The 9,959-nt window shown below is 36.1% G+C and overlaps 1 protein-coding gene and 1 non-coding gene across 2 annotated transcripts; one reads left to right on the forward strand and one right to left on the reverse strand.

Moving 5' to 3' along the window:
• Positions 1 to 3,220: 3,220 nt before the first annotated feature.
• Positions 3,221 to 3,325, reverse strand: LOC121263909. Its single transcript, XR_005940392.1, has one exon. It is a non-coding gene; the product is annotated as a U6 spliceosomal RNA (small nuclear RNA).
• On the forward strand, positions 3,323 to 5,280 carry LOC121262015. The gene is made up of 4 exons (XM_041164456.1): positions 3,323 to 3,568; positions 4,112 to 4,308; positions 4,402 to 4,742; positions 4,937 to 5,280. The coding sequence occupies exons 1-4, from the start codon at positions 3,323 to 3,325 to the stop codon at positions 5,278 to 5,280; spliced, it is 1,128 nt and encodes a 375-aa protein (XP_041020390.1).
• Positions 5,281 to 9,959: the final 4,679 nt, after the last annotated feature.

The following is a 9,959-nucleotide window of genomic DNA, read 5'->3' on the forward strand; positions in this document are numbered from 1 at the left end:
AAGAAATTTTTGAACATTTTATTTTTATGAAGAATGTATGAAGTGTTATTCTTCAGAAAATAATTTTTGCATTGCATAATAAATGTTAGGACATGTGGAAGCAAAATAAAATATCATAAAATGTGTGGTCTGAAAAGTAGTCATGCATGGCATATTCATTTACGATAATTTTTAAAATTTCTTATGAATTATGGTATAGTTACGTGAAATGATATATGAATTTTATGTTAGTACGGTATCATTATTAAATTATAGTCATGGTGTAGACCGGCTCAACGAGAAATGTATGAGGATGATAACTACCCGAAAAATATTGAGAAATTGTAGACCATAAATAAAGGAATAAAGGGGAAGGATAACTACATCAAATGACATTGAGAAGGTATAGATCCCAAATAGAGAAAAGTTTATAGAAATGATATCTACCCTTAAAAGGGTAGTTCTCGATAGAGAAATTTCTGGAAGTGCATCTTTACGTGGTATAAAATCTTCAACTTACGCTCAATACAATGTTTTTATTTATTGTTTCCGTTTTCAGTTCATTCTTTATTTATTAAATGAGGTTCATATGTTACATACAGCTTAATCAATCTAACTTATTGAGCCGTGGACTTATCTTCCACCTATAAATTCTTTATTTTACAGATTCTAAGGAGGAGCATGCCTGAAAAAAGGCTTAGAGGATACATGGTAGGATTCGAATGAGAGCGATGGAATAAGTGTTGTCTATGAAATATTTATAATTTTATTTGAAACTTTTAGAAACGAACAGTTTGACTTGGTTTAATGTTTTAAATTCAATTTATATATGAAAGTTCTAGTTCATTTTCGTTAGTGTCAACCAATTTTAGTTGCAAATAGTCATTTCGCTGGAATTAACTGGTCGCAAATAAACAGTTTTCTTGTAGTGCCTCCGATATTTAGAAAAATTGGGGCCTGACAGTATGATATTAAAGCAAAGGTTTTATAGGTTCTATCGACTCTAGGATCTTATTGAATTTTGAATTGTATATGAATGGGTAGAGAAAGAGGCTGACTTATTTCTGATGATTGTGTAGTTAATTTTGCTTGCTTAGTTAATTTAGTTATGAACAGTTACTTTGATTTATAGAATGGTTTATCACCATAATTCCTTCAATTTGAATGAGCCAATCAGTGGGGAGACTCCAGCTGGACCTATTCTCAATGGTTCTGCAGTAGTTCGAGAGGTAGCACAACAAGTTATGGAAGAAATTGCATGTAATTCCACGATTTGGAATGGACATGTAACAAATGGAGGATGCACTATAGAACAATTGAACCGTTTGCAACCTCCAACTTTTGAAGGAAAGACTGATCCGATTGTTGCTAAAGATTGGCTTGAGGAAATCGAAAAAATTCTTAAGAGTTTTACGATGCACCAATGAGCAACAAATTTTGTAATCAACATTCAAATTAACTGGAGGAGCAAGACGTTGGCGGATCTCAAGAATGACTCTCTTGGAACAAGAACCGAAGCAAACTCCAATTACATGGAGTTGTTTTAAGTAAATTTTCTATGAGTGTTTCTTTCCAAAGTCCGTCAAAGACGCTAAATCTAGGGATTTTACCAATTTGGTGCAACTAGAAGGTGATAAAATTTGTTGAGTTCTTCTCTCGCTTTGCTTTTTATTTGATTCTCGATGAAAAAAGAAAAGCTTGAAAATTCGAAGAAGGTTTAAATCTCAAAATTTAATATAGGATCGTAAGCTTTCAGATACAAAATCTTTTTGTGGATAAGGCGTCCATCGTTGAGCGAAATCTTCAAATGAGTGCTGATATTTAAAATACCCAAAAGAAAAGGGTAGCACCCCAAGAAACCAATCATAGTGAGAATCAAGGCCAATGGAAAATAAATAAGTTGACCGGGAACACAAGGACAGAGGTGGAGAACATGAGAGAATTTTTCCAAATGGCCAACATAAATGGTGTGAGAATTGTGGAGAAGGTCATAGTGGTGAGTGTAGAGCTAAGACAAGCATATGTTTCAAATGTGTCAAGGAATGGCATTTTGCTCGAAAATGTTGCTTAGGTCAAGGAAATACTTCTACACCAGTAAGAAATCAAAGGAAGATGGCTCCTGTACGGATATACACACTCACTGTTGAAGCAACTGAAGCCTAGGAATAGTGGTTGGTAGGAAGAAGTGAGCACATCAAATTTCAATAAGTAAGAGTGAAAAAAAACACTTTCATAGAATTTCAATTTACGTTGGGAATATATGAAATTTTATAATGAATATTTTTTCATTATGAATATGATTTTTGGTTGCATTTTAGGGCGATAGAAAATTTTATTCGTCATTAATTATTTTGGAATAGGTTGGAGTGTGCTCATGCCATGGGTTATGAGATAATCAAAGAATGTCCTTTGATGATGCGCGTTCCCATAGTCAATAGTTACAAGTTTGACAGTCCGACTAAACCAAACCCCAAACTCACTACTCACAAATTGAAGAAAACTCCAGCGGTGCTTGCATTTCTTGAAAGGAAAAAAAAAAAAAAAAGTGTGACAAGAAAAATACCCAAGGTAGATTTTATGTCTTTTAGTTAATGACTATTTTTTTGAAGACTGAAATTTTAGTTTGAGAATTTTTCCAAGGTTGAATTTTAGATTAAGATTTTTATTGAGTATGTCTAACCCATTTTGATGTTTTATCAAAATAGGAACTATGGTTCTCATGGGTAGGGATGTAATATAGTTATTATTTCAGGTTTTGTTTGGCTCGTATAAGAACATGATATTAAAATATTTTGATGGGAGAGAAATTTTTAAAAGTATATATCGATTTTGGTTTTTGAAAATCAATGCCATTGAAGTTGAGGGCGTAAGAAACATAAAGACTATTTGGGATTTAGCTTTACACCTATAGACTTAATTATTATTTTTTTCCTTAAGTGAATAACTTTTTAAGATGAGTTTTAAGGTTAAGAAAGGACTAGGTTGTAACGCCTCAATGGAAGGCCTAAATCACATGACCTATATTCCAAAAGAACTAGTCAATGATACAATTGGAACTCTATTAGAATCTTATAAAGTGCAAGAACTTCTCATTCCCAAGTAATGTGGGATCACATACACCACCTACCCTTATCCTTATTATATGGGGTATCACAATCTACCCCCCTTAAATTTTTGACGTTCTCGTCGGGTCTATCCATTGTAGGTGACACGGCTCAAGTCCCACATTTCTAGTTGGGATAATCTCTGATACCATTTCTCGATTTGTGTGTGTCATCCTTGAGCAGGGGCTATGCTAATCTTCTCTGTATCGTTCCAATTTTATTAGAAGAAGGATGGGACAATGAGAACATGTATAGACTATAGAGAATTGAACCGAGTGACCATAAAGAATAAATATTCGTTGCCCCGCATAGAAGATTTATTTGATCAGTTGCAAGGTGCTCAGGTATTCTCCAAGATTGATCTTAGATCGGGGTATCATCAATTGAAGATCAAGGAGGAGGATGTGCCTAAGACAGCTTTCAGGACCAGGTACAACCATTATGAATTCTTGGTCATGCCTTTTGGCCTAACCAACGCCCCAACGGTATTTATGGATTTGATGAATTGGGTATTTCATGCATTCTTGGATATTTGTAGCGGTGTTTATTGACGACATATTGATCAACTCCAAGAAAAAAGCTGAACATGAAGAGCATCTGAAACAAGCACTTGGGATACTTAGGGATAAGAAATTATTTGCTAAGTTGAAGAAGTGTGAGTTTTGGTTTGAGTCTATTTCATTTTTAGGACATGTAACTCAAATGATGGTATTTCAATAGACCTCGGGAAAGTTGAAGTAATAGTTAACTGGACCCAACCAACCAATATGCATGAAGTTATGAGTTTCTTGGGTTTGGCTGGTTATTCCCGTTAGTTTATAAACAATTTCTCAAAAATAACGGTTCCCCTTACCGCCTTTACCCAAAAGAACAATAAATATGAATGGACTAAAAAATGTGAGGAAGGCTTCTAAGAATTGAAGAAGAGATTGGTGACAGCTCCAGTTCTGACAGTCCCTAGCGAAAGAAGAGTTTTTGTGGTTTATAGTGACGATTCATGATTGGGTTTGGGGTGTGTATTTATGTAGCACAGGAAAGTAATAGCATACGCTTCTTGGCAATTGAAGACATATGAACAAAATTACCCCAAACATGATTTGGAGTTAGCTGCTGTTGTCTTTGCACTTAAAATCTGGAGGCATTATTTATATGGTGAAAGGTACGAAATCTACACGGATCACAAGAGTTTGAAGTACTTCTTCACTCAAAAGGAACTGAATATGAGGTAGAGGAGATGACTTGAACTAGTCAAGGACTACGACTACAACATTAATTACCATCCAGGCAAAGCTAATGTTGTTGCTGATTCACTTAACAGGAAGCCAATGGGACCAGTAGTTGCAACTCTTACCACTCAACCCTACCTAATAATGGACTTAGAAAGAGCTGCTATTGAGGTTGTTACTGTTGACCAACAGGCATTGATAGCCAGTTTAATAGTTCAACCAGTTTTGATAGACAGAATTAAGCTCACCCAAAAAGAAGATTCTAAGTTAGCGAAATTAATAGAAGAAGAAGAAAATGGGAATAAACTCGAGTTCAGCATCTCTGAAGATGGAATTTTAAGGTTCGGAAATAGGTTATGTCTGTCGTGCAATGATGAAATAAAAAGACTCATCCTCGAAGAAGTGCACTGTTCTCCTTACACAGTTCACCTAGGTAGTACAAAAATGTATGGGGATTTGAAGGAGTTTTTTTGGTGGAATGGCATGAAGAAGGAGATTGCCCAATTTGTGGCACAGTGCCTAACTTGCTAGCAGGTGAAAGTAGAACATCAAAACCAGCAGGGTTATTGCAACCACTTCAGATTCCAAAATGGAAATGGGAGCATATTTCTATGGATTTTGTTACAGGCCTACCACGGACATTAACTAGTCAGGATGCAATATGGGTAATAATGGACCGTTTGACGAAGACCACTCACTCTGTACCTATCAAAGTTTCTTATAAGCTAGAGAAACTAGCTGAACTGTACATACATGAGATAGTGAGGTTGCATGGGGTACCCGTGTCCATTGTGTCGGATAGGGATCCTCGTTTTACTTCAAAATTTTGGCAAAGCTTACAGGAGGCCATGTGCACTAAGTTAAATTTCAACACTGCATTCCACCCACAGACGGATGGTCAGTCGGAAAGGACCATTCAAATTTTGGAAGACATGTTGAGGGCATGTATGCTGGATTTCAAGGGAACCTAGATACGACACTTGTCTTTAGTCGAGTTTGCTTATAATAACAGTTAAGATGGCACCTTATGAAGCACTTTACGGTAGGAAGTGTAGATCCCCTTTATATTGGGACGAGGTGGGAGAAAGACAAATTTTGGGTAAAAAAATCATACAGAAGACAACAGAGAAGATAGAGACCATTTGAGCCAGAATTAGAGCAGCTAAGAGTCGACAGAAGAGCTATGCAGATAACAGTCGTCGCCTATTAGAGTTTGAAGTCGGGAATAAGGTATTCTTGAGGATTGCACCGATGAGAGGGGTTATGAGGTTTGAAAAGAAGGGCAAGTTGAGCCCTAGATATGGCAGGCCCTTTGAGATTCTTGATCGAGTTGGCCCAGTGGCTTATAAAGTAGCCCTACCACCAGCACTCTTAGGGGTACACGACGTATTCCATGTATTTATGCTGAGGAAGAACATACTCGACCCTACCCACATAATTGGCTGCGAGCCACTACAACTTCAGGAAAATATGACTTATACAGAAGAGCCGATGCAGATTATAGAGAGAAAAGAACAAGTTTACAGAATCGAACTATTCCATTGGTTGAAGTGGTATGGAATAATCATACTATCAGTGAAGCCTCCTGGGAATTAGAAGAAGAAATACAAGTCAAGTACCCACAGTTGTTCGACAGTGATCTTGATAACTTGTGACAAATTTCGTGGACAAAATTTTTATTAAGGGGGGAGTTCTGGAGACTCCACATGGCATCGCTTCTAGGTAAATCTATTTCCCCCCATTTTTATTTCTTTTGTTTCTCGTAACCTCCGCTTCGTCATGCCTAGTTTCTCTCCATTGATTTTCCCTCTCCCGATTTTTCTCTCTTTTGATTCTAACTTCTCCCCACGTTTCTACAGTTTATTCTCGGTTTCTCACTTGAAAAATTTTCTCACTGCTTTTGAACTACACAGATTCTCCCTCTTACACAAATTCCAGTTCATCCCTGTGTGTGCTGCGATTTTTTTTCTTCTCTTCGTGTGTCCTCGAAAGCTCATCGTCGTTAGCTGGTTTCCATGACGGTTAGTCATCTCTCTCTCTCTCTCTCTCTCTCTCTCTCTGTTTCTCTCTGCCTCTTCGACTACTTTGTGACTGTTCATTGGGTGATTGCTCTGTACAGTCGGCTTGTGGGTCTCAAGATTCTAGTTTTGTTGTCGAGCCTCACATCGGAAGTGCTAGCTTTAGTAAAAATCTCTTCTCCCACCATCCAATTTTAGTCTCATTATTTTTATTTTATCCTCTATTTATTTTTCAAGCACGTCTCTTTGTTTTAACTTATCGTGTACACATTCAGACCACTCAATTTCCCCTTTGTGCAGAATCATTATTTCTTTCATTAGATTTCAGTGAGTCTTGGGCTTAGAATTATGTGGGTTGCTTTGATTCAAGGTTGTGCGAAGTCATTTGTAACGCTCCAATGGAAGGTCTAAACCACATGGCCTATACTCCAAAAGGACTAATCAATGATATAATTAGAGCTTCATTGGAACCTTATAAAGTGCAAGAACTTCTCATTCCCAATTAATGTGGGATCCCATACACCACCTACTCTTATCCTTATCATATGGGGTATCACAATGATACCATTTGTAACGCTCCATTGGAAGGTCCAAATCACATGGCCTATATTCTAAAAGGACTAGTCAATGATACAATTGGAGCTCTATTCGAACCTTATAAAGTGTAAGAACTTCTCCTTCCCAAGCAATGTGAGATCTCATACACTACCTACTTTTATCCTTATCATATGGGTATCATAATCTACCCCATTTAAATTTCCGACATTCTCGTCGGGCCTATCTATTATAGGTGGCACGGCTTAAGTCTCACATTTCTGGTTGGGATAGTCTCTGATACCATTTGTAATGCCACAATTGAAGGCCCAAACCACATGGCCTATACTCTAAAAGGACTAGTCAATGATACAATTGGAGCTCCATTGAAATCTTATAAAGTACAAGAACTTCTCCTTCCCAATCAATGTGGGATCTCATACACCACCTACCATTATTCTTATCATATGGGGTATCACAATGTAACAATAAAGAAAGTGACTTGGATTGGAAGTAGTTGAGTTAGAACATAATGGGAAGATAGTTGCATATTACCCAAATTCCAATGATGGAATTTAATAGGGGGAAGATTGTAATACCTAGCCCAATAATATTTTGTTTAGAAAATTCTCAAGCCCATAGATTTATAGTCTAGTCCAACGATTCTTCTTAAGCCTATGTTTAAAAATAATAATTTGGCTGGTATGTACAACGCCTTACACACATTACGCTTATTCTTCCTCTTCTGTTTTCTTTCCTGCATGTTACAGACATCCCTCCCTCATTCCAATAGAGTCGCCCACGTCTCTCTCTCTCTCTCTCTTAAATCTCCATAAAGATGATACCTCTCACAATGCAGAGTAGCTCTAGAAGATTCAAGCACCGCCAACCATTTAGATTTTCATGCAAAATCTCTCAAGAACTCTTTGTATGTAATTTTCTTGAGACAATCCCAATAATCCTAAGTTTTTATCTCGAAAAATCTTGAATCAGGTACGTTTGGTTACCAAACTCATCCCAACTCATTTCAATTCATCATTACAACTTTTTTAAATTTCAACACAAAATTCAAATTTTTCAAAATTTAAAATAATAATAATAATAATAAATACTATTCTAACAATATTTTATCATCTCAACTCAACTCAGTTTAACATCCAAACGCAGCGCCTCACCATATATTTCATTTCAAAGTTCTTGAAAAGTAAACCCTTTGTTTCATAAAGTAGACCAAGATCACTACTAGCCACAAGATATCATCAACATACAAGATCAGAAATATAATCTTACTCCCGTTGACTTTTAGATATATACACTGATCAATAATATTTTTCTTAAATTTAAATACAATAATTGTATTATTAAATTTTAAGTACCATTGTTGGGAGGTTTGTTTAAGCCTATATATTGATTTCCTGAGCATACATTCTAAGTGACCTTTGCCCATTTCTTAGAAACCTTTTGGCTACTCCATGTAGACCTCTTCTTCCAAACTTCCATTTAAAAATGTTGTTTTCACATCTATATGGTGCAACTCCAAATCATAATGAGCCATCAATGCCATGATAATCTTGAAAGAGTCTTTTTTAGATACTAGAGAAAAATTATCTTGTAATTAATGTATTTTTGTTTTAGTGAAACCCTTGACAAGTTTGCCGCCCTTATATCGTTCGATATTGCCTTTTGAGTCGCGATTTGTCTTAAAGATCCATTTACAATTGACTCTTTTGCACCCTTTATGCAATTTAATGAGTTCCCAAACGTGATTCTAATCCATAGATTTCAACTTTTCTTTCATGGCATCGATCCAATTACTAGAATCACTCATTTTTTTATAGCTTGTGAAAACGTTAATGGATCTTCACTTGTCCCATGTCAAATTTAGATCCCTGGAGATACATTACGTAGTCTGTCAAAATAGCAGGTCTCCAACCTCTCTGAGATCTGTGTAAGACTACTCATTCTAGTGACTCCATAATCGATTCATTAGTAGTATTATCATTCTAAAATGAGTGATCATTTGCTTTTTCCAAGGTATTATTGTAATGATCAATCAAATGAACTAATATATTTTCTAAGGTTGCGAGTATAGGGATATCTACTCATACTTCCTTAATGATCAAATCTCTAGATTCCATGCTCCCATTAATCTCTCCAAGTTCATTGAATTTGGCATTCCATGTTTTCACTATTCTTGGATATGATTGGAACAATAGAACCAATACCATTTGGATCTCTCTAGGTAACTAATAAAGTACCCACTCACTATTCTAGGATCTAATTTCCTATCATGTGAGTTGTAAAGTCTCACTTCGACTAGCAACCCCAAACATGCATGTGCCTTAAACTTGGTGTTTACCCAGTCCATAACTTGAAATGAGTTTTTGGAACTTACTTACTAGAAACTTGGTTTAAGATATACCTTACCGTCTTAATAGGTTCACCTCACAATGACTTGGGTAATGTAGAATTACTTACCATATTTCTGACCATATCCAATAAAGTCCGATTACACATTTCAGCAACACCATTCTGCTGCGGTGTTCTTAGTATTGTGTATTGTGCAACAATACCATGCCATGCAAGAAGTTTGGATAAGGGTTCAGGCTACAACACAATTTGTCATATTTTCCATAATATTACCCACCTCGATCCCACTTGATATTTTCACATTTTTGTCTGACTGTCTTTCCACCTCCATGAGAAATACCTCAAGTACCGAAACCGCGTGATATTTCTCATGTAGCCGATAGATATACCATACTATGAAAAATCATCTGTAAATGTGATAAAATGCTTTTCTCCACCAAAACATTACGTGGAGAATGATCCACATATATCTATGTGTAATATTTCAAGAAATGTATTATTTCAAGAGGCTCATTCTTTCTTATGGCATATTTCTTATTGTGTTTGGTTTGATTTCCTTTAATGCAATTCACACACACTCCAAGATTAGTAAAATTCAAATGCGGAAGTATTCATTCTTTTACTGATCTTTGTCACATCTTTTTGGAGATGTGCCTCAGGCTTTTATGCCACAAGTCATAAAAATTATCATCCATCATGTTTCTTTTAGTTCCAATGCATGCTTCACG

The sequence above is a fragment of the Juglans microcarpa x Juglans regia genome, chromosome 4S (assembly GCF_004785595.1).
Source record: "Juglans microcarpa x Juglans regia isolate MS1-56 chromosome 4S, Jm3101_v1.0, whole genome shotgun sequence".
Taxonomy (NCBI): Eukaryota; Viridiplantae; Streptophyta; class Magnoliopsida; order Fagales; family Juglandaceae; genus Juglans; species Juglans microcarpa x Juglans regia.

Coding starts and splice junctions, on each gene's coding strand:
- LOC121262015 (XM_041164456.1), top strand. CDS start 3,323: ATGAGAACATGTATAGACTATAGAGAATTGAACCGAGTGACCATAAAG. Junction 3,569..4,111: donor GCCTAACCAACGCCCCAACG/GTATTTATGGAT, acceptor GTATTTATGTAG/CACAGGAAAGTAATAGCATA. Junction 4,309..4,401: donor CAAAAGGAACTGAATATGAG/GTAGAGGAGATG, acceptor TTCACTTAACAG/GAAGCCAATGGGACCAGTAG.